This window comes from Colletotrichum higginsianum, chromosome 6 (assembly GCF_001672515.1).
Source record: "Colletotrichum higginsianum IMI 349063 chromosome 6, whole genome shotgun sequence".
Lineage (NCBI taxonomy): Eukaryota > Fungi > Ascomycota > Sordariomycetes > Glomerellales > Glomerellaceae > Colletotrichum > Colletotrichum higginsianum.
In genome coordinates this window covers 2,401,408-2,426,976 of record NC_030959.1, presented here as the reverse complement: position 1 = coordinate 2,426,976, position 25,569 = coordinate 2,401,408, and the positions used below count along the sequence as shown (strand labels likewise).

General features: G+C 55.8%; 7 protein-coding genes across 7 annotated transcripts; 5 read left to right on the top strand and 2 right to left on the bottom strand.

Moving 5' to 3' along the window:
- Nucleotides 1–374: 374 nt before the first annotated feature.
- On the top strand, nt 375–5,809 carry CH63R_09127 (uncharacterized protein; the record flags this gene model as incomplete). Its single annotated transcript, XM_018304101.1, has 2 exons — nt 375–5,712; nt 5,766–5,809. The coding sequence occupies 2 exons, from the start codon at nt 375–377 to the stop codon at nt 5,807–5,809; spliced, it is 5,382 nt and encodes a 1,793-aa protein (XP_018156124.1).
- Nucleotides 5,810–7,191: 1,382 nt separating this feature from the next.
- CH63R_09126 (Short-chain dehydrogenase/reductase SDR) lies at nt 7,192–8,016 on the top strand (the record flags this gene model as incomplete). The annotated part of the gene is made up of 2 exons (XM_018304100.1): nt 7,192–7,739; nt 7,860–8,016. 2 exons carry the CDS (start codon nt 7,192–7,194, stop codon nt 8,014–8,016), a joined length of 705 nt encoding a protein of 234 aa, XP_018156123.1.
- Nucleotides 8,017–8,873: 857 nt separating this feature from the next.
- CH63R_09125 (GTP-binding protein) lies at nt 8,874–10,420 on the top strand (the record flags this gene model as incomplete). The annotated part of the gene is made up of 2 exons (XM_018304099.1): nt 8,874–8,971; nt 9,178–10,420. The coding sequence occupies 2 exons, from the start codon at nt 8,874–8,876 to the stop codon at nt 10,418–10,420; spliced, it is 1,341 nt and encodes a 446-aa protein (XP_018156122.1).
- Nucleotides 10,421–14,708: 4,288 nt separating this feature from the next.
- Nucleotides 14,709–15,537, bottom strand: CH63R_09124 (GPI biosynthesis protein family Pig-F; the record flags this gene model as incomplete). The annotated part of the gene is made up of 2 exons (XM_018304098.1): nt 14,709–15,125; nt 15,184–15,537. 2 exons carry the CDS (start codon nt 15,535–15,537, stop codon nt 14,709–14,711), a joined length of 771 nt encoding a protein of 256 aa, XP_018156121.1.
- Nucleotides 15,538–16,752: 1,215 nt separating this feature from the next.
- On the top strand, nt 16,753–17,081 carry CH63R_09123 (uncharacterized protein; the record flags this gene model as incomplete). The annotated part of the gene is made up of 2 exons (XM_018304097.1): nt 16,753–16,946; nt 17,009–17,081. The coding sequence occupies 2 exons, from the start codon at nt 16,753–16,755 to the stop codon at nt 17,079–17,081; spliced, it is 267 nt and encodes an 88-aa protein (XP_018156120.1).
- Nucleotides 17,082–17,848: 767 nt separating this feature from the next.
- CH63R_09122 (Actin-like protein) lies at nt 17,849–19,200 on the top strand (the record flags this gene model as incomplete). The annotated part of the gene is made up of 4 exons (XM_018304096.1): nt 17,849–18,157; nt 18,231–18,683; nt 18,762–19,076; nt 19,138–19,200. The coding sequence occupies 4 exons, from the start codon at nt 17,849–17,851 to the stop codon at nt 19,198–19,200; spliced, it is 1,140 nt and encodes a 379-aa protein (XP_018156119.1).
- Nucleotides 19,201–21,145: 1,945 nt separating this feature from the next.
- Nucleotides 21,146–21,586, bottom strand: CH63R_09121 (uncharacterized protein; the record flags this gene model as incomplete). Its single annotated transcript, XM_018304095.1, has 1 exon — nt 21,146–21,586. The coding sequence occupies one exon, from the start codon at nt 21,584–21,586 to the stop codon at nt 21,146–21,148; it is 441 nt and encodes a 146-aa protein (XP_018156118.1).
- Nucleotides 21,587–25,569: the final 3,983 nt, after the last annotated feature.

Genomic DNA, 25,569 nt, shown 5'->3' with positions numbered 1-25,569 from the left:
AATCCTTTCTTTCATTGCCTTTTCGCAAGCATCGCCGAACCGCCAAACGACTAGGTGTGAAGTGTCAAGCTCGCTCAGCTTGTCGCCCAGCCTGCCCAGTTTTTTTGTTTTTTTTTTCCCTCCCGCAGCAACGAACTGCTCCTCATGTCTTGACAGCAACTGCACCCACAACAAATCCTTGCGCACCTTGGACGGACGGCAACCGGCACATCCACCCACACTTTCTTCCCTCTTTCTTCTCCTTCTTTCCTTGATCGAGGGAAGGACAAGATCCCAAAAAGAAGAGGGTGTGAGCCGTCGAACGAGGCATTCGTCATCCGCGTTTGCGCACCAACAGTCTCTCCGTCGCCGAGGCCTTCGAGCATCGCACCACAATGGGTGTTGACTCGAACAAGCCACCTCCACTCCCTGCCCCGACCGAGACCGATTCCATCACCCCCACCGAGCTGGCGACCGATGTGTCCAGGCCTGCCGACGAAGCTTCCCACTACTCTCTGCCCGACGACGGCACTCCCGTCACCATCAAAACCCGCAGCCACAGGGCCAATCGCTCCCAGACCTCGTTGCTCATCGAGTATTTTGAGGGTGGCAAGCCTGGTCCTTCCGGCACTGTTGACCGCAAGCCCAGCGTTCGCGTTCGCTTAACCCCGTCCAAGAAGCATCGCAACGACCACATCCAGATCACTGAGACGAACGGCAACACCCGCAAGACCTCACTAACCCGCCGTGTGCCCTTGCCGTCCACCACAGGCTCGTCGCATCTTGACGTCGAAACCTTGGAGGGCGAGGACGCCGAAAGCATGCGGTCTTACGCCTCCGCCACGGAGGAGTCCAATGTGTCGAGGAACCCAATCGACATTGAAATAGACCGCAGCGGACGGCGTCGTCGACCAGCTAGCCCGTTGATTCCTGACGGTGATGCCCAGTCTTCCTACCTGCCTCCTAACATGTCCGACATCTCGGCCATCCCTCAAGACAGCTTCCTCGACGGCTCCGGCTCGACCGTTCTGACCAGAAACTCCGAGAGACGCAGCAAGAGCACCTCTCGAGGCAACGAGCTGGCCGCTGGTGTCGCCGGTGTCATGGCTGGCGCTGCGATAGCTGATCAGACGAAGAGCAGCAGAAGCAAGAGACACAGTGGCGAGAGAAAGGTGTCAGGCGGCGAGAGATCCTCGAGAGAAAAAGATCGCAAGCATCGTTCGAGCAAGAGTCGAACAAGTAGTATCAGTGAAAAGCAGTCCGAAGGAACGCGATCACCCCGGCGACGGTCGAGTCGGAGTCATGTGGAATCAGTTGTGTCTGGGGCAGATTCCAGTCTCTTATCATCTAGCATTTCTCCCAGCCACCGCTCGTACGATCAGAGCTCCGTCCGCTCCGGAGCTTCCAAGTCGTCCATCAACAACCCAAAGTTGCTCGAGACTGTCGAAGATGCAATCCGTCGACTTATTCTGCCGGAATTGAGCGCCCTGAAGAGGGAGCAGAGCAAGCGCGAAAGTCGTCGCAGCTCCCTCACATCCACCGGCACAGGGACATCCCTTTCTCGCGAGGACCTGGGAGTTGATCGACGCAGATCCGCCGACAAGCGCAGCGAGTCCGGCCGCGATAGCCGGCACCGGGAGCGTAGAGACCGCGAGGCTCGCCATGATTATGTCGACTCTCCCCGGAGCATCGCTGCCGAATCAATCGAAGAATCCTCCATTGTCTCTGTCGATGACACACCGCGGCGCAGCGATGGCGCTCTCAAGGCTACCGTTGGCGGTGCAGCGGCTGCTGGTCTTGCCGCCGCCGCACTGAATGCGGCGTCGCCATCGTCCGACGACAGAAGACAACGCAGGCGCCGGCGCGCCGACGGCTCAACTCGGAGCAGAAGCGTCGGCCGTGAGAAGTATGACGAGGAGTTCCGCGAAGAGCAACCACCCGCGCCACCGATGCCATTGATGAGCGAAATCAATCCATCCGAAATGACCAGGACCTCGATTCTTTCAGCCGAGACCGATCGGCCCCATTCTGCCATGGAGGAGAGAGCCTCCGTCCAAGAGGTTGCCCGGGGCAACGCCTCCATGGGCTCGTCGCCAACGCCAACGCAAACGCCCGCTTCGAATTTGCAGCAAACTTTAGGCACGAAGCACGCTAATATTTCCCATGGCGACCTGAGAGAACTTTCCCGCTCTAGGACTGGAGATTTCCTGGATCAGCGCGAGTCGGAAGATTTCAGCCCCAGCCCTTCCCAGCAAACTCGTGATGAGTATGACGATGATTATGACGAGCGAAGTCGTCTCACGGAGAGCGAGGGCGACTATGCGGACTCTACTAACGAGTACGACTACTACAACACGCAAGATGTGCCGCCCCCGCTGAAGTACGTGCCGTACCAGCCCGAACGGCGTGGCCTGAGTCCTATCTACAGTGTCTCTGGATATACAGAGGCGGGAAGCGAGACCGCCGCACAACGCGACTCCAGACTTTCTCACGGAAGCGCATCGCCAACAAAGTCCCAGGCGTCCCACACTGACACGAGAGCCTTCTCGCCCTCGTTGGCGCCAAGCAACGTCATGAGCCGGGGCTTTGACGAGCAGTCCATCGATGGCCGCAGCATTAAGAGCGGTCAAGATTACCGCAACAGTCAGTACACGGAGGGCAGCGAGATCGAAACTTCTACCGGCCAGGCCGTGCGTGGCATTGCTGCGAATCCCAATATCATCCATGTGCCGCACGGCGTGGAGTCCAACGTTGCTTCTCTTGTGGACGGCTCCATGCTTGATCAGTCCATTCTCACCGCGGGGTCAGGCTATGATTACAGGGACTCGCAGGTTTCGTACGGCAACGAGTCCAATCTTTCATATCGCCCGGGTTCCCACGTTTCATATGGCAAGGACTCCAACGTTTCTTATGACGACCAGTCCAACATCGAGCCTCGTTCGCGAGATGTTAGTCCCGAAAAGCGCTCAGTGGCCGACCAGCGTGAATTCTTTGAGCAACGCGAGCGCGAGAGCAGCCGAACGCCCACCTCGAGCCGCCAGAGCCACCGCTCACGAGAGTTTACCGGAGAATATGACCTCGACGAGTACGGGCGGAAGGTTGCTTCTGCTAAGTACAGGAACTCCCCCTCCACATCCACCAGGCATTCCCCGACTGCCTCGGAGAAGGCGATTGCCGCCGGTGCTGTCGGCGCTGCTGCTGCTGCCCTCAAGGCCGCTAAAGACAAAACGAAGCAGCCGACGGTGGAAGAAGTCGATGAGGAGCACACCGAGGAATGGGTTCCTGAAGGCGTCTCGAGGAACAAGTCATTCAAGCAGCGTACGATGGAGGGTCGCGAACCTGCCAATACCCCAGCACACAGCATCGACCGCCTTGACTATGAGGAGCAGCCCAAGATGGGTGCGAGTGCCATGCCCACATTCGACGACCCAATGCCCGAGGTTGGATACGTGGACGACGATGCCTTGACGAACCCGTCTCTTGTCCGCGAGCCGCTCGGCGGCAGCGATCACGATGACCGCGGCCATTGGCCGGGCGACATCACACCTCGTCAAGGTACCCCTCGCCAGAGCGACTACGGCAACTACGAAGAGCAGGACATGGAGAAGCATAGCGGTCACGGGTACGGTTTGGCTGCGGCCGGTGCCGTTGCTGGTGCCGCTGCGGCTACCGCAGCTCTGTCTCATAGCCGACAGGCAAGCGGAGAGCACGAGGATGAGTGGCGGCGCACTTCGGCTGAGCGAAAACGAGACACTGTTATCACGAACCCCTATGATGGTGCAAGCCCGGTCGCCCACCCAGACCTTCTCGGCGGTAGAGGATTCGAAGACTACGGTGCCCCATACAACATTGGTAGCCCGACTGGACACAAGACACTCGACGAGGGCTACATCTCTCAGGGTCCTGTACACTCGCCTAATATGCAGCCCGCTGGCAAGGCTATCATGCCATTCGGCGACTCGGCTGCAGAAGACCCCTTTTTCATGCCGCAGCACACCCGACACCTGAGTGGTTTGTCTCAGGGCATGGAATCTCCTCTGTACGACCCAGCCACCGGCAACGGTATCGACAGAATCGAGTCGAAGGATATCATTGCTCTGATGCAACACCTGATGGTCCGCGACGCTCAGCGAAGTGCTCGCGACACGGAGATTCTCGTCACGCTCGTCCGTTCTGCGGCTGAAATGCGCAACTCTTTTGATGACCTCAAGAAACTTCTTGCCAATACCGAAGACGTCATCATTAAGGAGGTCCAGGAGAACACGGACGAGACGGTCAAGAATGCAGTCAGCGGTCCCCGACCTTACCCCGGCAGCCTTCCCCGTTCGATCAAGGGGTACAGCGGCGCTTCGCAGAATAGCACTCTGGATGAGACTGCCAAGAAGAGCAACTTTTTCCGCAAGGCGCTCAAGGGCCTGAGCACCAAGGGCACCAACGATCTCAGCAGGATCGAGGACATGCTCATGCAGCTGCTGGGTGAGGTTGACACACTCAAGGCGCAGACTATGAGACCTGGCATGGTCAGCGGCCGACCATCTTACGACAACCTTACTCCCGAGATGCAGTATGAGCAAGACCGAGGTTACGAACCCGAGGGTCAAGCTGGCACCTCTACCACTAGCCACGGCAGTCAGTCGGGCATGTCGTCCTTTGCCCAGTCTCGTGGGCCCTCCAAGCTGGCGTACGAACCCAACCGCATTAGCACAGTTCACGAGGACAACGAGGAAGACTACAACTCTCAAGACGACTACCGCAATGAGCAGGGTCTCCTCACACCCAACCGCGAATTTCAACGCGGCGGATCGGTGCCGCTCGGCACTCCTCCCCAACCCCAAGCCGCTCCGAACGCCTCAGTGAGCAATGACAACACCCCCAAGACCGACAAGGGCAAAAAGCACAAGAGAGGGTCCTCGAGCTGGTTCCCCAAGATTTCTCGGTGGTCTGAGTCGACAGCCACGAGCGTGAGCAAAGCCTTTCGTGGCAGCGGCTCCAGCAAGAAGGAGCATGATGAAGAGTTCCTGCAGCATCCTCCATCCCGGTCCGGATCTGATCTCCGATATGACGACCGATATCAAAACGACTACGGCAGTGATCAGTTACATTCGGGTTTTTCCCAACAGGACCTCGCTGCCCCTAACCCCCCTCACCTGGAGAACGCGCCTCCTGCCACCTATATGACTCCGGAGGACCCAAAGTACAAGGCACACCGCAACTCGGTCAACCTTCAACACCCTCAGCCGCGTCAAGGACAGACTGAGAGGTTCAAGGCGGCGCTCGAGAGTCAGGCCTACGAATACGACACGCCAATGTCTCCCAGATCGGCAGACTGGGCTGGCTCAGCCACCAGCCTGCATCGCTTCCCACAGAACAGCAACCACTACACCAACGGATCTGGTGCGACGGGCGGCGGTGACTACTACAACTCGCCGCCCGCTGGACCGCCGAGACCTCCCAAGGAGCCCATGGATGAGATGACGCATACACCTGCGAAGAAGCGCATCTCGAACTTGGCTTTGAAATCCAGTCCCCTCCCCTACAACAGCGTGGAGAGCGGCTACGGCACCGGCCCCGGCACCCATGCGGCTAGCAATTACACCGGCAGTCCCAAGCCGGATAACCGCAACCTTAGCGGTGCCCGCGGCATGCCGGCCCGTCGACCTAGTGGGCCACGAGCGATGACTCCGAAGAGCGCGGAAGAAGACGCAGCTAGGGAAGAGCGACGCCGTAAGCGAGGTAAGAATACACCATACTCCAGTCTGGCCAAGGCACATTCTAATGAGACGCAGATACCTTCGGTACAGTTGCCAGCAACGAGACCGACACCTTTTAGAAGAAGATTCCTCGCCGCAAAGCATCATTTGTGCGCGGAGCCAAGAACCAAGCACTACCACAGGAGGTGATGCTACCCGATAGCTTGAACCACATGATCAGCCATAATCATTGAACATATTGGATGCAAAGTGGACAATCTGCTATATAATTGCAGAGAAAAGATCTGCTAAGCGGCGTCTAACAAAAAAAAACAAAAAACCGGCAGTGGTCGCATGGCCGCGCGGGGGGGAAGCGGACGAAGCGGACGAAGCGGACTCGGTTCACTACTCAACCTAACGACGATATGAAAAAGCACTTGATGGCTTTGCGTTTGAGCGATGTTTTTGGGGAGGGGAGAAGCAACAAGACCTCATTTGGACATGTTGGTCGAGATTGAGGCCAAAGGGTAGGTCTGGAACGCGCGAAGTTGGTTGATACCACATATTGGAATTGGGGCTGCTGTAGTTTTCTTCCAGGCAGCCATGAGGATGCGAGAGGAAGGATACCATAGGAAGGGTGACTGTAATGATAATGGAACCTTTACCCTGCCTTGTCACATCTGACTGAGACTATCATCTGCCAAAAATGACTAAGTAACCTACCTGTGTTCCCAAAGCTGGGAGAGACAGTGGAGGTCTGTTTGGGTGTTACGATTTATCAGCCATCGGCTTGCATGTGTAATTAGTCAAGGCCCGCACGGTAAGAGCATGCATGTAGGCCACTGTCCGCCGTGTCCCGGTGCAGGCTCCGTCATTCAGGTTGATGAAATCAACGCACAGTACAGAGAATTCACATGCTTTCTGGGGGCGGGGCGGATGCTGGTTATGCGCACTTGGATGCTGTGTGCTAACTGCATGAGGCCGAATAGTGGGAGACAATGGAAGCAGCCTCCTCCCTATCAGGCGGATTCTTTTTCTCGTCCGTCCGACAATGCTCTGCGGGGCGATTTGCGTGATCTGTAGCACTCGGTGGTTTTGGTTCTTGCGCGTGGCCGCGCATGCTGGGTAGGGCGGCGCCGTGAGGTGATTATCAATCTGCTCGGATGGGTGGACGCTTTTGGTTTAGCGCCGGGACGATGGGGAGAGCGATGGTGTAAGTGCGAGATGCCGGTTCGGGCTTTGGATGGAGGGCATGCATCTCAGGGACGAGACAAGTGGTGAGCCACGGATTATACGAGCAGTTGGCTTTTAATCAAAGGTATATAAAAGGACGGACAGACGTCAAAGATTAATCGAAAGTTGCAAGACGGCAAGCATCGCACTCCTCGACTTACCACAATCACCTGCAGCCTGTCATCTATCTACCTTACTACCACCAAACCCTCGCACCAGTTAGCTATTCCATCCCTTGCTTTGACTCGGATTTTTTTCAATCTACAGAAAGACAAACACAAAGGAAAAAATGGCACCCGTTGTTCTCATTCTCGGTGCCGGTCGCAACATCGGCGCCGGCGTCGCCGCCCACTTCTCCGCCGCGGGCTACTCTGTCGCCGTCGTCACCCGTAGCTTCCCCACTCCGTCCCCCTCTCCGGACCCGGAGACGGGCTACCTCCGCATCCGTGCAGACCTGTCCGACGTTGCGCAGGTCCGGGACACCTTCGCGCAGGCCCGGAAGCACTTCGGCAAGGCGCCGCGCGTCGTAGTGTACAACGCCGCGGCATTGACGCCGCCGCCCGACGCCGAGAACCTGTTCAGCCTGCCCGTAGAGCAGGTGGAGGCGGACCTGCGGCTGATGAACTCGGGCGCGTGGGTCGCCGCGGGGGAGGCCGTCAGCGGATGGACCGAGGACGCGGAGGAGGGCGCGAAGGGTCGCTTCATCTACACGGGGAACCTGCTGAACGCGATCCCGCTGCCAGTGCCGCTCCTGGTCTCCTTGGGTATCGGGAAGAACGCGGCTTGGTCGTGGGTCAGCGTCGCCGATGCGGTGTACAAGGAGAAGAAGGGCTGGAGGTTAGTTTCGTCTTCTTTCTTCTTTTTCCTCCTTCCTATTCAATTTGGGGGGATTTTTCCTTCTTCTTTTTGCTTGCTAGTCCGGGGATGAACCCTATTTGCTAATTGGCCTTGTGATAGGTTCTTCTATGCCGACGAGAGGAAGGCGGACGGGAGCAGCATTGGTAATGTTCCTGATGCCGAATCCAACGGCAAATTCTACGTGGAGCTTGCCGAGGGCGCGAAAGACCTGCCGTCGACTGTCACTTTCGTCGATGGCAAGTACCAAAAGTTCTAAAAAGGCCGACGTGAGTAGGCAAACTCGAAGGACAGCGATAGTGAGAATAGGTATAAGGTATAAAAATACGGAATAGAAACATATTAGAGCTTGACAAGATGGTGCCCAATGAATCAGTTAAATCCTGCCAGAATCATGTCCCAACTCGTCCATTTCCTAGTCTGCACCGCAGTAAAACGTGACTTGCACATCGCGTCGTAGCAGAGCCGAGCAGTTGCTCGATGAGATTTCTTGAGAAATGCTCAACTTACAACTGAATGTGGCACCTCGAGATTTATCAAGCCCCGGGGGACTCTTGGGGGTTTCTATTAAGTTCCTAGACCGTCGGCCCCAGTCGTTTTCTAATGACAAGAGAGATTACATTGACTTGAGCATCTTCCAGACTGGGCCTCCATTTTCACCTCCAAGCTCATTGCCTCATGCTCCAGGTACCCAAAGTGCAAGAAAGCCTTATCTTGGGTACCCACTCAGAGAGTATCTAGGAATACAGCGAGTCTAAGCTCACCATTTTGGCTGCCATTGCTGTGGGCTTTGCTTATGGGATTGCCCAAGATGGATTTCTGTTGCTTGGGCCCTATGCTGCGAGACACGAACTCGCAGATCAATCCTTCCCACATGAAGCTTGTCGAACCGCGGAATGATATCGGCTAGGTGCTTACGTCACACCCAAGCATACAACTGGACCGCAGGCTATCGGGGCCAGCCCCTCATTGCATTAGCGGGGATGTCGCAACAGGGTGGGATGTGCGCCCTTTCGCAAAATCGTTACCCCTCGAACGGCTTTCGATTCAAACGGGAGACCATAACCTGCATACAACTTTTTTGACTTTCTCCCGCCGCCCTCAAACCGACTCAAGATGCCTCGGGATCCGCTCATTGGCCTGGTCGGCAAGCCGTCGGCCGGCAAGAGTACGACGCTCAACAGTCTGACAGATGCCTCGTCAAAAGTTGGTCCGTAAACCTCCAAAAAAAAAAAAAAGCCCGTCCCGACCGAGAGACAAAAACCGACACCCCGACGACCTGGTCGCTGATGGAAATATCGTGAACAGGAAACTTCCCGTACGCCCTTCTACTTTTTTCCCTTTACCTTACGTCACTCCGCGACCACCGTAATGGCTCGGTCGGTCCACTCCATGTTCACTAACGCGGGCCCGCGTCCAGATTCACCACAATCGACCCCCAACGAGCGATCGGCTACCTCCAAATAGAATGCGCTTGCGCGCGACACAACGTCTCGGACCGCTGCCGGCCCAACTACGGCGCCTGTGTTGAGGGCCGGCGCTCGGTGCCCATCGAGCTCCTCGACGTCGCTGGCCTCGTGCCCGGCGCGCACCAGGGCAAAGGGCTGGGCAACAAGTTCCTCGACGACCTGCGACACGCCGATGCGCTGATACACGTGGTGGACGCCTCCGGCACTGTGGACGCCGAGGGCAAAGAGACGCGCGGCTACGACCCTTCGGTGGACATTGCCTGGCTGCGCGGCGAGATCGTGGCATGGATCCGCGGCAACCTGATGGAGAAGTGGGGGTCGATCCGGCGGCGGCACATGGCCATCAAGGCGACGGCCGTCGACACGCTGCAGGGACAGTTCTCGGGATACGGCAGCACGTCCAACGTGGTGGCGCGAGCGCTGGACCGGCTGGGGATCAAGGAGCCGCTCGAGGACTGGGACGCCGAGACCATCGACCGGGTCGTTAACGCCTTCACGGACGAGAAGTTCCCGACCGTCATCGCGCTCAACAAGATCGACCACCCGGACGCCGACAAGAACATCTCCAAGATCGCCAAGATGCAGGACCCCAACAGCATCGTGCTGTGCTCGGCCATCTCGGAGATCTTCCTGCGCAAGATGGCCAAGCAGGGCTACATCAAGTACACGGAGGGTAGCGAGTTCGTCGACACGAGGGAAGATCTCATCGAGCAAGGGGACCCGACGGGCGGTGGACTCAAGGAGCTGGACGAGAAGAACCGCAACCGGATAGAGAACCTCAAGGACATGGTTCTCTACCGGTTCGGGTCGACGGGCGTCGTGCAAGTGCTCTCCAAGGCGGCCGAGATCCTGGGCCTCGTGCCCATCTTCCCGGTGCGCAACACCAGCTCCTTCAGCTCCGGCGCCGCCGAGTCCCGGTTCGTCTTCCGCGACTGCGTGCTGGTCAAGAAGGGCACGACGGTGGGCGAGGCGGCGCGCAAGGTCATGGGCGACGCGCCCATCGCGTACATCGAGGGAGCGGGAGGGCAGAGAGTGGCGGAGGACGACCCCGTCGCGGTCGGGAAGAACGATGTAAGCGCCCCGCGATACCCAAACCCAGCAGCGTGCTTCACCACGCGCCTCGGCGACGACGGATCAGCTAACATGTCACCACCCACCCACCAGATCCTGTCGTTCAAGGTCGGAAGGGCCTGATACGGCCGTGCGCGCGGACATGTCCGGATTAGCTGGTGGCAGTGCTCCAAATGTCACCTCCGCCCGTATATTAAAACGTGACCCATTGACCCATGAAACTAACTACCTTCGCCCACCACTGCCCAAAAGAAAGACGAAGAAGGGTCCTTCGCGAATCGCGAAACAAGCTCCACAGAGTTGGCGGCGGATACTCCGGGACCCTCTCTCAGGCTTGAGCTACATAGCCGCCCGGCAAGGCGAGATCACCGGGGGACCTGTCGAGGAAGCCGGGTGGGGGGGATAGGGAAGCAGGCAGGGGAAGCCGCCTGGTAAACGAAAACGAAAAATAAAATGAATGGTCCAAAACCTCGGCCCTTTTCCCCCTTCTTTTGCTTCTTCTTCTTCTTTTGCGAGACCGAGTCATTGACGACCGACTGGCGGTGGATCAGCCGTGGTGGTAGAATTTTCGCTCTCGTGGTGACGCTGCGATCGTCCCCCATCATGGTAACGGTCTGTGCAGAGGTCGCTGGTCTAGAGACTCGCGCCCAGTCTGTAATTTAATAGGTGTAAGGGGGGGGGGGGCGGTGGGCCTTGCTCTCGACTTGATGAACGGGGGGGTCCGCTATACCGAGCCTCTGAGGACGCGTTTCTCGGATCCCGCTTAACGCTTGGGTTACGATGCTACCTTGTAGAGAAAAACGACCCGAGTAAGGCAGATTGCAGGACACGCACATAGCAATGGGGGCCGTCCGCTGGATTTCGAACTCATGGCAAAACAAGGTTAATTTTTCCACTGAGGAATGGTTGGCTGTATGCCCGCTTGCTGTCAAACCAAACCAAACCCCCCCCAAAAAAAAACCACAACCCATCAGAATTAAGGCCTTCGTAGCGTTGCAGAACCGGCTGCTTCGGCGCCCATCAAGATTCTTTTCTGGCTAAGGCTCATCGTCTTCGATGCGGGAAATATGACATCACACAGATGCTAGCGTCACGGCGGAGAAAGTGTCGAATGCCATCCCGCATTGCAACGTCTGACCACTACTGTCATGCGGTACAGGCGGAAGTCAAAGAACTCTCCTCAACATGTCACAAAATGTTCAAAGCTTTGAGACAAGATTCAAGTAGTAGTGTGCTTTTTTGTAAACAAAAGAGATTGATTGTTCCGGGTATCGAATTAAGCATGCTATACACAGCGCGAATCTCTCATTTCCCCTCCCGGCCTTGATGCTTGCCCAAAACAGAGTCGTTTCGAAAAGTCGCACGCCGCAAGTAAGAACGTGGGAAATGCCCATGAATAGAACCGCCAGGAAAAGGAAAGTAGGCCGTTGCTGTGCGTTGTTGACGTAAAAAACAAGTGGTAGCGGTGGTTGGTGAGGAGTTTTGAACAAACAGCCAACCCTGCAGTGGCAGAAGATCCCTGCCGCTATTATAGGAGGATCCCCCAGTATTGCCGGATGGGACGGAAGCTAGGGTCGCTGGAATGCCCGGCCACCGCCTACGCCGCCAGCCTCCCTCGGAACGGTTGAGTAACACATTGCTGCATCATTGGGAGAGTCGAGGTCATGTCGCTTTGGATTATAAATCGACATGTCTTTTTTGGTGGAGGCGGGTGCGGTCGAGTAGTTTTAGCGACGCAGCGCTTAATACTTCAGGATAATGTACAGAGCGTGAATGATACCGGGCAGGTAACCTGCGCACTCGTTAGTATTATAATCATTAATGGGTTCAAGGGCGAAGAAGCTTACCAAGAATGGTCAACAGGATGTTGATGAAGAAGTCGGCACCGCAGCCACGCTCGAGGAAGACACCGACGGGGGGAAGGATGACGGCAAGAATAATCTTGCAGATATCGGAAGCGGTGAAAGGCATTTTGAGTTGTGTTGTAGGGTGTTGGTGATGAGTTTGGTTGTTTGTGTGTAGTAGTTCGCGACGGGATCTCGAAGATCTGATGTGTGTAGACGAGTAAGAGTTCGTTGGTTGATGATGAGGGGAGAAGAGCGAGGCAAAAGGGCTGGGGACGAGTTGATTAAATAGAAGGATTAGAGAGCAACTGCCAACAGGGAAGCCACGACCCAGCGAGCTCACAGTGATGTGATGTGGACTTGCATGGGGCCCTCCCCTTCCCCCCCTTCCCGCTCTACCTTACGTCTGACAAGGGACAAGCCGGTCGCAGACTCGCAGGTGCCAGGCCAGAGAGGTCTGGAAAGCAATCCCCAAGCACCCAAGCGCAGCCTCCCAAGACGGGCCAACAAGCGGGCGTGCTGGTCGGGTCGCCGTGAAGGCTTGGGGGGGGTGTGGTATGAGTTGGGGCATGCGTCATCGACCCATTCCCGGTTTGCTGCGGCAGGAATCAGGCACATTCGGCAGTGTACGCAGCTACATGTTACCTGCTACTCTCTCTGTACATGCACTCGCTTGACTTGCTTGGGTGAGGGTGCGAGATGGGATGGCTTTTCGTGTGCCGTGCGTTGCGGACAAGCCACACTATTAAACCTTCGACCCACTCTTTTTTTATCAGCAATGACCTTGTCTCTTTTTTCCTCTCCTTTCCCCTCCTCTCTGTGTCTCTGGCCTCTAGGGCCTTGGTCTTTGAGTCTTCTGGGCAGACCTTGGACTCCGAGCGGAGCAACTTTGCGCTTTTGCTACGCATCACCGTACTGGATGGATATGGCATCTGTGCCATTTCCTGCATTGTGTTGTCATGCCTCCCTTTTGCAAGACGTCCCTCCCTTACAGCCGAGCGCGCCTTTCCTTGCGTCGTTGTTCGCTCATGCACTCTCCCGCGTCAAGGCTGGTTGAATGTGCTCCGTTTCGCCGTGGCCGCCCCTCGCTCCAGTGCTAGATCGAGCCTCATTGCGCGTCCTGCCCACTGCCCAGCCTTTCCCGCCGTCATTGGTAGACCCAGCACGGTCAGTCCGGGCCACCTCTAAAAATGCGTGCGATACATGCCTATCTGGCTGCTTGTTTGCCTGCTTTCTCATCCAACCCATGCTTGCTTTATTTGACGGACTGAGCACCTGAGCCTGCACGCGCAACTCTATTCGGTGAAAGGGATACAAGTGGATGCTACGTCATCAGCCGAGCCCATGCTAGCGCCGACCGTGTGGGACGCCTGCTTCTTAATTTTGCTCCTTTTGCTCATTACTCCACCCGCCGTCATCCACACAGAACGGCTACTATGATAAAAGCAGTCAAGGGACTTCCCAGGTTTCCACTGGCCTGCAGGCGACGAGCCACATACGCCACACTCAAAGAGCTGATCTACCCTGTGCGATCACGGAAGACTGACGGCTCAGCCACAGATGCGCCCTGGGGACTGCCTGTCTCGTGGCTTCGTGCCGCGTTCATGGCTGATGCTATTTTCCTCTCCAGCGGCCATCGGTCCGTCCGCGCAGACTACTGCGGAGATGAGATCGCAAGACACGGCGATCAAAACCCTGTAGCGGTTTCTCCACCCACCTGAAGAATTCCTTTTCGGTTGTCCCGATCGTTTCTGCCTCCCAGAGTGCGTCTACCGGCAATCTTTTGCTAGTGTTTGTCTTACCAATGAAACCAAGGTCCCCGTGACGTAGACGCAAGGGACCCGGTCATGCCCGGCGGCAAGAGAGCCAAGTCGGTTCGGCAGCCACCAGGGCTGGGACGGAGACGCGGCCTGTCTCCGCCTTATGACGGGGGGTCACGGACGGTGACAGACCTTGGACCCTCGATGTCGTGCACGTCGTACGTCGTGGATGTGGTAGGGCTGGGCTGGGCTGGGCGGCCAGACTGGCACGGCAGGTTTGCTGTGGCTGGAGTCATGAGGTGTGCCATGACGGATCGCAAGATCCTTAGCCGCGACAATCTGGATTGCATGCCATTGCCACGCGTGCTTATGGTTTACGGGGCAATATTGTCATCGTCGCATTTTACGCTTTTAACCAGACCAAAGGCCGCGTCTTGGTAATCTTTGCCTGTTTCTTGGTTTGACGAGCCAAGCAAACGACGATCGACTGCTAACTAATATTACAACAAATTATTGCACGGAAGCCAATTATGCCCTACCGCAGGCTAGCTCGGTTGGAGCAATTCTAGACCATCCATCCATGCATGGCCTAAACTGTTGCCCTCTAGAGTCCTGGCCAGAGTCCATCTAGCACGCGACATGCCTGGGCCGGAGACAAGGAACCAAAGACGCTGACCAGACACCGCGAGCCCCGGCATTCGTCGGGCAAGTTCTGGTCAGACACGGGGTCGTGTCTTCTGTACCTTCTCGCTGTCTCTTGCAATAGTATTTTGATGTAGGTCGTTGCCCGGTCATGACTGAGGCAACTTATTCGTCGCTTTCTGCGGAGCTAGCCATCTTCTTGCCAAATGCCAATGTGCCACCAATCGTCTTGCCGAGGATGTGGCCAGCGTAGAGGCCGCACAGGATCGTGACGGGCCACTTCTGCCATTCGCGGTCCCAGTCGAGGGGGATGGGGACTGCGCCGAGCCACGCACCCAACAGACCTCCGACCAGACCGCCGTATGTCTCGTCCAACGGCGCAGATGCGCTAGCAATAGCTACCCATGTGTTCGCTTCGACTCCGTGAGCGTAGAAGAGAGGGAAAAGCGACAGGAGGGCGATGTTCGCGGAGCAGAGGAGCGTGTGAAGAAAGTGCGTCAGGAAGGGGGCACCGAAGAGGACGAGCACGATGTGGATGGCTGGCGTGACGAGGACGGCGAGGAGGAGAGACAGGAATATGGCCTGGGTTTCAATCGTTAGAAGCAAACCTTTCCTCTGCTTGAGATACGTCACAACTCACAATAAAAGGGTTCGGTCCCGTGTTTTCAGCCTTCTTCTTCTCACCAGGCCGAGGCTTCCTCGAGGGCTTCGCGCTTTGGGACCCCGCCGCGGGTAGACTGACAAAGGCATAGACGACCTGGATCGCGGCGACGATCGGGAGGGAGCTGTACAGAGCCGGCACGGGGTCGGCCACCAATGACCCAAACTGCGCGAGGAAGAGGCCGGAGAGCAGCACCGGCTGTACATGTCGGACGACCTGCGCGACAGGGCTCGTCAGGGGGTGGACGGGGTACAGCCCGTCTTTCGGTTTGCCCGCATCGGAAGCGACCTTTGATGATGGCGTCGACATTGTCACGGTGTCGACTAGTGGCATGGTGGAATGAGTCGATTCGAACGGGTTCGGACCCCCCAATCTCCAAGGTTGGTCAGTCGTGGCTACGGGCTAACTTTGCGAGAGCGGACACCCGGAAGGCCACGGGCCCTGAAGAAATTCCGGGACGGGCGTCGAGCACCGTGCTGTCGGATCCGCCCGAGTCACATGGTGATAGGAATGCGACACCCGCGATAAGCAACCCCAGACTTTTTGGGCCAGTCAGCTTTTAGAGGCCCCTTGTAGATCGTAATGGGTGCGCTACAGAGTCACACTGCTGTCAAATCACCAGGGTCTCGCTTTGGATCAAGAGAACACATCTCGAAGATGTCACGTCCTCTTCTTCGGGATCTGAAGGACTAATATCTGTCGACTTTGGACCAAAACGACTGTCAGTGTTTCCCCGGATTCACCCACGTCGGCGCATCCAGCCGGTTGGGGCCTATGGTCTGATTGCTGGACGAGATTGTCAGCGGTGGCGATCATTTCATTCGTCAGAAATCCAGCCCCCCGGGCGCGCCCAATCAGCATCCCGAGTCGGTGACTCCCGTCAGACCACATCACCCCATTTATGTTGGCAGTCGTCAGGAAACTGCTTGAAAACGCACCATCACCCGTTCGACGGGTTTCTCTGCTGGTGGGAAGGCCAACGCCTCACTATCCATTGTCAAGGCTTTGCGGCCACCACACACGCTGCGCTTGCCCGCGGTTGGCGTCTATTGGGCGAGACGTTCCTGCCATTTACACTGCGGCAGGAAACTCCTGGCCCTGGCTTTTTTTTTTTGAGGGGGGGGGAATCCGTTTGCAAGATGGGATGGCATGATCTTGCCCCGGCCTGGGTTGGAAGCCTCGTTCGTTTCCTGCCCAGGCACGGCAATGTTACGGGCAAAGCTGCCCGCCCATCTGCCCACCATAGGCGTCTTCCGTTGGAAATCTCGGAATCGTTTGTCAAGACTCACAGATCTCGTAGGTATGCCGCCGGAAGGCACAACTTCTTCCATGGTATAAGATCCGAAGCAGCGTCCCGTCTATTGTGCTCCTGTTTCCATTCTCATCATCATCACACCTCAACAACACCAAAGAGCCTCTCAACTCAACCATCACTACATCCTTTTGTACAGGGCCATTGCACGACCGCCTCACTCCCCTCGAACCAACCAGCAAGGTCTCTCTCTACCTGACTGTCTCCCAGACACAATCCTCCTTTCAAAACTCAATATGTCTCCCGCCTTCGCCGCCCGCAACGCTGCTCGCTTCGCTGCCCAGCGCAGACAATTCACTCTCCTCCACAACATGCGCCAAGTGGCTCGCTCCTTTGAACCCCACCCCTTCCAGAGGATGTCCCAGAGCGGCGAGCACGCAAAGCCCTACTACGGTGCCATGATCAAGAAGCGTCTCGGCACAGCATCAATGTAAGCTGCGCCAACCATTTCACAATCCATTCGGACCAAATGGCTAACGTTGCATCCCATAGCTTCTTCCCTACTGCCATCGTCATCCTTGGCTGGCCCTACGTCAGCTACAAGCTCTGTGACGGCAGCATCTGAGCAGCCTTCTTGGATGCCGTTCGACCACATAGTTGGCAACAATGAAACAGGAGTTGGAAGCTAGATTTGTTGATTTTGGTCATACCACGGATGTAAATGTACATATCTCAAGCATCTCAAGGCGTTCGGGGGCTGCTTGGAGACATCATCGGCAGAGGTCCACATGGATTGAAGCATGCATAATTTACTTTGTTCAAAGAAACCAAGAGGAAAATTGTAAACAATACGCATAATGATGAAATACTTTCGAAGAAAACCTCGAACAACATCAGCAATCCATCCATCGAACCCCTTAGTTGTAGCTTTACCCTCAGAAAAAAACCACTAGCTTTGACTTACAAGCAGACTAAGAAGCGATGACGGGTGGCTCGTGCGCGGCACCTTCGAATCGCGCCACTCCACTTTCGTTCTAGCAATTCGCGCCCCTGCAGCTCCCCGGACGGGACCGCGTTCTTGTTGAAGCTGTCCTCCGATTTTGACCACTTGACAACACTCCGCATCCAAAAGGCGAGCACGAAGACCACGACTGCGACGATACCTGACGTCCGGGTGCTAGCGAACTGAACTGAGCTTGACTGCGACCTGATATCGACCGTCACTGGCCTATCTGCCCACGAACTGCCCCCACTTTGCTGTCACCGCCAGACCAACAAACAAAGGGGTTTCCGTCGCGAAGACGAAACGAACACGCCGCACCACGAACGACGAGCCAGGAAAAACACGGCGGAGGCTAGCTGATATTGGGATCTTCGAATGCATCTAAAAAGATGACGGATTCTCTTCATAACGCGCCCATTGTCCTCGACAATGGCTCCGGCACGATCCGCGCCGGTTTCGCGGGCGACGACCTACCGAAGTGCTACTTCCCCTCGTTCGTTGGCCGTCCCAAGCACCTGAGAGTGCTCGCTGGCGCTCTCGAGGGCGAGGTCTTCATCGGGCAGAAGGCGGCGACGGAGCTCAGGGGCCTGCTGAAAATCAGGTACCCGTTGGAGCACGGCATTGTGACGGACTGGGACGACATGGAAAAAATCTGGGAATACGTATACGGCGAAGGACTCAAGACGCTTAGCGAAGAGGTTCGTCTGGCACCGAAAACCCCTACAGAGTGGGAAATGTACAACATGCCATCCGATACTAACTTGTCTACAGCACCCCGTCCTCCTGACTGAGCCCCCCCTCAACCCTCGCAGCAACCGCGACACCGCGGCTCAAATCCTCTTCGAGACCTTCAACGTCCCCGCCCTGTACACATCAATCCAGGCCGTCCTGTCATTATATGCCAGCGGTCGGACGACGGGTATCGTCCTTGACTCGGGAGATGGCGTGTCGCACGCGGTGCCGGTGTACGAGGGGTTCGCCATGCCGAGCAGCATCCGACGGATAGACGTGGCCGGACGCGATGTGACGGAGTACATGCAGACGCTGCTGCGAAAGAGCGGCTACGTTTTCCACACGAGCGCCGAGAAGGAGGTTGTGAGGCTCATCAAGGAGTCCGTCACGTACGTGGCGCAAGATCCGAGGAAGGAGGAAAAGGAGTGGGCCAACAGGGCGGACCCAGCCAAGGGCGTAGAATATGCCCTCCCAGACGGACACAAGCTCAAGGTAATAAACAAGACATCAAAAACCAGAATCGATGAGGCACATCTGGATGGGGAAACGGCGGGCTAATCACTTTCGCAGATCGGCGCGGAACGCTTCAGGGCGCCGGAGATTCTCTTCGACCCCGAGATCATCGGCCTCGAGTATCCCGGCGTGCACCAGATCGTCGTCGACGCCATCAACCGGACGGACCTCGACCTGCGCAAGTCGCTGTACAGCAACATTGTGCTCTCTGGCGGCAGCACGCTGACGAGGGGCTTCGGCGACCGGCTGCTGACGGAGCTGCAGAGGCTGGCCGTCAAGGACATGAGGATAAAGATCTTTGCGCCGCCTGAGCGCAAGTACTCCACGTGGATCGGAGGGAGTATCCTGGCTGGTCTCAGCACCTTCCGCAAGGTGAGTTTCCTGCGGCGCCTCGCGAGGATGAGATTCGGGACGCTGACTTGGGACAACATAGATGTGGGTGAGCATTGACGACTGGCACGAGAACCCGGATATCATTCACACCAAACTTACGTGATACGTGCTTCTTGGTTTTTTTGATCATGTTTCGATGAAAGCGAATTCTAGACTGTGTTTCCGCCCCGACCCTGTCCATGCCGGCAGATCTAGAGCTGCATTTCCTCCAGCCTCTCTGTCAGCTGTCAGTGAAACAAGGAGGGTGCGAACAGATGAGAAGCTTAGACGTCACGAGTCGAAAAGGAGAGTGAGAGGACTGGCTAGATTCGAGATTTACCCCGGAAAAAAGACGGCCTCCGCAGGGCCGGTGTTTTAGGCAAAGGCAGCATGTTGAGGTAATGAGTCAGCTAGAAAGTTGAGAATGATACCCAGATCTGTTGTCTCGTTGGCACAAATGTTTCCACACACACGACTCTGTTCGCACACCTCGAGTATATGCTTCGGGCGGGTGCATTAGGGACTGGGCATCTGTCTGTCAGCGAAGGGAGGTTTGAGATTTCCTCCGTCCATGTTGGAACATTGCTTTTTCCTCCCCTCGGCCTTGTAGCCCCGTTCTAGATTACAACCTTATCTTACCTATCGCAGCAGTGCCCGGCGTCGAAATGGGCATGTTTGCTTTTCCACTCTTATCTTTCTGCAACTGCCTTATCTCGAAATGCTTGCTTCTGAACTGACGCCCGCTCTCTATCCTGTATACGTTTGAAGCCCGTGCGTGCTCTGTTCAATCCTCGGCCACGTCGTCGGCATGCCTAGGGAGGCTTCCCATCAAGATGGAGCCAACGAAGGGGCCTCTTCGTTGGTCGACCCCAGGCATATTGCGCCGGGGAGGTGTCGAGATGCTCGTGCGTACTTGGCGTCGCTACGCCGCTGATATCAAGATTTGTGCTTGCGGGCGTCGAAGACGGGTACTCGCAAGAAACTTGGCGACAGGAGCGGGTTGATTGAGTGTTGCGTGAACGGGCTCGTCGCATCTGGCCACGGCCCACTCAATCTCTCTCCTCTCGGCGCGAAGAGTCGTACACGGGAATTCGAAACCCCAATAGCAACGACCGTCTCCCTTGCTTGTGTGTTCTGCCTGGATGGCTTGACCGGTCGTGTGTAGCACGCTCAAGTCGGATGTAACTGGAGGAAACCATTGGATTGATGAACAGTCTTCCAATAAGCAAAGGCAACGGTTGCTCACAAGCGCGATCGTTCCGAAACCGATATTCGACCTTGCCAGGGGGGGGTAAACAGAGTGAGATGGAGTTCAATGTCCCGGCAAGCAAGATTTACAACTTTCTCATGTGTAATGATCCTCAAATTGTATAGTTACGCGACAATGGAGAGGCATGTATTTCACAGTTCTGGTCCGCGAATGAGAGGGTATCATGGTGGCCAGTACACCATATCGGATGTTGAGAGTTTAATGAAATTGGGAGTACTAGTATGCTTTGTGCGATAAGCTCACCATGGATCAACACACCACATTGGCCAATGGTGTAACAGGGACGAAAGGCGTTTCTTTCTTTCTTTTCGTTTGTAAACAAACTTTGATATTCAAGAGACACCGCTATTAGATTGATAGTCCCTAACTAAAATATTTTGCTGAACAACCAGATATCTGGGGGTATTGTGTCCGCTCGCTCGCTCGCTCTCGCATGTCATGTTCACCAGAAACAAACGCCCATGTTTTGTCATGCTCCCCTTTTCTCCTCTGCGCAATCCAATGTTGCAAATAAAAGAGAAAATGACTCTGGAGTCTGCCAGCCAGAGTGTATCGAGAACCGTTCGTCATTTGTTTGCTCTGAGGCGCGTCCCACTCCGCCCTGCCATATTCAACTCGCTATAACCCATTCGTCGATGAATCCGACTCCCATACCCATTTTTTTAGTTTCCTCAAAAACGCCGCCCCCCTTTTCCTCTTGGGGGAATGATGTGAAAAGAAATATGTACATAATCGCTCTCGTGTGTGTGTGTGTGTGTGTGTGTGTGTGTGTGTGTATTGGTTGTTTCCCAACAGAGGCTCAGTTGGTCTTGAAGGTCACGCGGCGCCAGAGGTTGCCGCCGCGTTCCTTAAGGGACTTGAGCGAGGAGGTGTCCGAGACGGACGACTCGTCGCTGAGGACAGAGGAGGCGTCGGAGCTCTTGCGCATGACGTTGCCGGCGCCGCCGATGCCGACATGGCTGATGGCGGCGCGGTCGCGCATCTCCTGGCGGTCAAAGTCCTCGTCAAAGGTGCGGACGGGCCGCTCCTGGGCCGTGTGACGGTTGCCAGCGCCGCCAATGCCCGAGTAGAAGCGGCGAGGGCCGTTGACGGCGGCTGGCTTGAGGGGCGTGGTGATACCGGCGGCAGGCGTGGTGACGGGGGCGCGGAAGATGTTGCCGGCGCCGCCGCGGCCGGAGTAGATGTAGGTGTTTGGTGCCACGGTGGGGTGAGGCTCGGTGACGAAGATCTGTGAAGGCATCTTTGCGGCTTTGCAGTATTGTTGGGTGCTGTGTGTAGATGATTTGAGTGTGAGTTGTCGAGGTTGAGATGTTGGATGTGGTGGTGGGTGTGGTGTAAGTGATACGTCAAATGTCAAGGTCGTCTGAACTCTCAGAAGGTAGGGAAGCTTGTGGTAGCCCGACAGGTATATGTACGTGTCTGATATGTCTTGGATGTGTCAATGATGGGAAGGAAAACGCTCGTGAGAGACGAGTGAGGAGGCCGAGTTATTATAGGTAAAGGTCCTTGGGAGGGGAAGGAGGGTGTGTGGTGGCATGGAGGGGCATGAGTCTACGAGAACAAAGCGAATGGACTTCGCATCGTCCTCCTGACATGCAAAAGCTTTCCCCATGGCTGAGTGACGGCGTTGCACTTGCAAAGCGGCGCGTGGGAAACGGGAGCAAGGCCTTGCTCTTGCTCGAGACGACGGGTACGTAGTCTATGTACACACCAGCATGGAAGGGGGGTGTAGCGTTGGTCAAGGTGAGAGAGAAAGAAAACATTCAAAACAAAATAAAAATCAGCACTAGAAGCCCACTCTGGGAAAAGCTCTGGCTTGCAAGGCGACTCTTGGTGGCTCTCAAACTGGGGAAGTAGGGGGGAAATTCACGAAAAAAACTGGAGGGCTAGACATATCTTGGTTGCAAAGGAAGGGAAGGGAAAAACTAGCACGGTCCCGAGGGCCCGAAACAACGGGAGCGCAGCTAGCTTGGGCCCCCCCCAGCTCCATGGCTTAGGTAGCTTGGCTACTGGATGTTTGTGCGGTGGATGCGGAAGAGCTCTTTTTTTCTTTTTCTTTTTTCTTGCTCTGGTCTGGCGCTTCCAACTGGATGTCGTGATGTAGACAGGCAGGACTCGCCTTTTCCATGCCCATGGGTGTGAGACAGGGTCGTCCATGCTGCCGGCATGCTGCACATGCTGTCTGCGACCTGCCTCCTCTGCCCCCTTCATCAACTAAGTAGTTGAGTTGTCATCATCGCTCCAAGCAATATATGTTCGTTACTGGGCACGGCAACCTACCTTATCGGCAATAAGCAATGACGCTCTAACTGGGCCATTTTTATTTACTTGGTTTTTCTTGATAAGAGCAGTGGAAAAGAAGCAATTTCATCATCCCCAAGCGCCGGCCGGTATGTACAAGCCCGTGCGACGAACTTCCATCGCCGTCTCCTTTTGCCTTGCCCCCCTCTCCACTTGTTCAGTCTCTGGTGGCCCGCGTGACTCCTCTCCTCGAACCCCCAGGGGGGCGCCGACGAGTTTTGCATCACGCGGGCCTTACAAAAAAAGAGCTGCTAAATTCTCGCTGGGCGAAAGACGCCATTCTGGAGCAATCGATGGGGTAACGCTTTGCTAACAGATTGCCGCTTTCGTCCGTAGCGCCAGCCTCCGGGGGGGGCCGCCTGGGAAGTCGAACTGGCACACTAGATAGGGGCCAGCTTGGTTGGGTTGGGGAATGGAGCTAATGCAAGGAACGTGGAGCGAACGTGCTGACTGCCAAAGCTGTTGCTTTCTTTGGTATGCGTGCTGGCTGGCAGTTGGCAGACAGATTTTTCCCACCCTCTCTGATGGCGTGCCTCCTCGGCCCTTTGCGAACAGCTGGTCATGATCGCTGCCGGCATGTTTGCTCTCGTCACCTTCGGGGGCTCTAGAAGCCACCCCTGCTAGGGCCAACAGCTTGGCCCGCTGCCGACGACGACGTCAAGTGGGCGACATCGACCACTCAGCGGTTTCCTGGGGGTAATGGAAATCTGTTTGCCGCGCCTGCGATGGTCACCGGACCTCTTCGACGACCCCATGTCTGATGCCACAACCCCCTTTGTAGATTGAAAGAGGACTTGAGAGAAAAACACGCACACTGGCATGTCTGGCCCTCTCGCTTCGAGCGCGAGGTTCCTGCGGGAGGATGGGAGAGGGGCGCAAACGTGCGTGTTTACTAGACGGCCGTTCGTCGGTCTGCTTCGCTTGACGCCAGATGCTTGACGCATCCCCGCCATATTGTCTAGCTCAGCGGGACGAGTATCGACATGGCTTGCGAGAGAGAGGGCGAAGTGTTGACACGTTGATGGCAGTCAGAACTGAGTCGAAGAAGGACAAAATTACCGAGGGCAAGGAACGATGCGGACGATAACCACTGGGTTCATTCGACTGCCCTCGATGGTCACTCACATCCATTCTTCAACCTCCTGGCACCAGCACAGAGACCGACAAGGCAAACAAGGACGGTGCTGTCCTGTAGACAGACACCCCATCACCGGAAGAGATGCCGCACACGTCCGTCCCTATTCTAAAACTTCAAAGCAAACCGACGCCATCGCGTCCGGGACAGCGCCGTCGCCACACGTCGACTCACACACCTGAAGAAGACCGGCGTCCACGACCTCGGACTACGTCTCCAATTACGTACAATCCCTGAACACCTCCCCCAGACGCCCAAGAAAGGTTCTTGTCCCCCTTTGCCCATACCCCGCATTTCAACACCCTCTGCCGCAAAGAGGCGAACTCCCCCAGACTTGGTTCAATAGTGCCATCCGATCACAAGTCCTCCCGAAGGAAGGGATGGAGGTCGACAGGGAGGGGAGGAGTTCCATTCATTAGGTAACCGGTGTGCTACGTGCTCTCTCAGGGCTGAGCGCCCGCAGAAACGTGGTCGAAACCGTCCGACAGGAACTTCCTTGGGGGAGATGGTGGGTGAGTTTCAATGGAACCTGGCCGCTCTATCGCCTCTCGCTGTGACGGTGGCTACTACGAACATGAATCTTCGATATAGGACACGCAGCATTGTGCGATGCGGCCGGGGGAAGGCTTTCTTTCGTCCATCCTGTCACCCGTCAATGTTGAACGCCAGGCCAGTGACGTTCTGTTTAGCAGAGCTTCAGGGCGATGGTTCCTTTACAACTTCTTGGTTGTCTAGAAGACATGCTACTTCATTCCTCGACGCCATCGTAATCATCGCGGAGGAGACAGTCCTACGGCTGAGCCTGGGCATCGCAACCAGTCACACACCCGCATCGTGGTTCCCGGTATGTCTACTCTTTCTGACGTCTCTCTGACGTCTCGACCGAGCTCCGTATGCCATCGTCTCTGGGACACTTCGTCGACAATTGCGCTGCCGTGTTGCATGCTTGTGTTTTCCGAACTGTGATGTCGGATTGTTGCAGCTTGTATGATTCAGTAGGTCGACTGTATCTCCTCGTTTAACTGGAACCTCTTAATGATCACGCCGGCAAGAGGGATCCGAGAGCGCCCGTTGCGACGGTCTTGTCTCTGTATATCAGCGACTGAGAGACAAAAAAAACTGCAAGACCTCTAGAAAATCATGATTTACGTCATGTCGCGAGCTGTGTTGAGCAGAGGTTCCGTCGCCACGATACTTTCGGGTGTATGCTGCTGATGTCAGTAAGAACCGTCAAACACTCTGAAAGGAACCGACAAGCTCCTCCTCTCTCGGTCGATACTAACCCCGCATTTGAGTTCAATAGTGAGATTCTTGAAATGAAAAAAAGTTTGGCGATTGTGTGAGGAACGCAAAAGATAATGGACGATCAGGGGATTGAACCCTGGGCCTCCCGCAGACAAAGTGGACAATGCAAAGCGGGCGCTCTACCACTGAGCCAATCGCCCAGCTCAAACTAGACTGATCCTAGTTGCTGTCCGTCCGAGCGCTGAAGTGGATGATAGCAAGACACTGTGTTAGACAACCAGTGTCCAGTTCCGAATGGTAAATGAAGGGACATGCTACCTTGCAGTTAGCTGCAAGCAGCTAACTGCATGAACATTCCAGATTTCTTCCTTTGTATCTTTCACTAAGACTGAACTGTAACCACTTGTCAGTGTGGTTGTAGGTATGTTACTCTTAAGTAAAGAATGCTAATTAACATGAGAAGAACGAGAGGTTAAAAGGCATGTGGAAAAGAGAATCATCTCCCTAATCGTCTAGTAATTGGGAGTTTTGGTTCATTCATG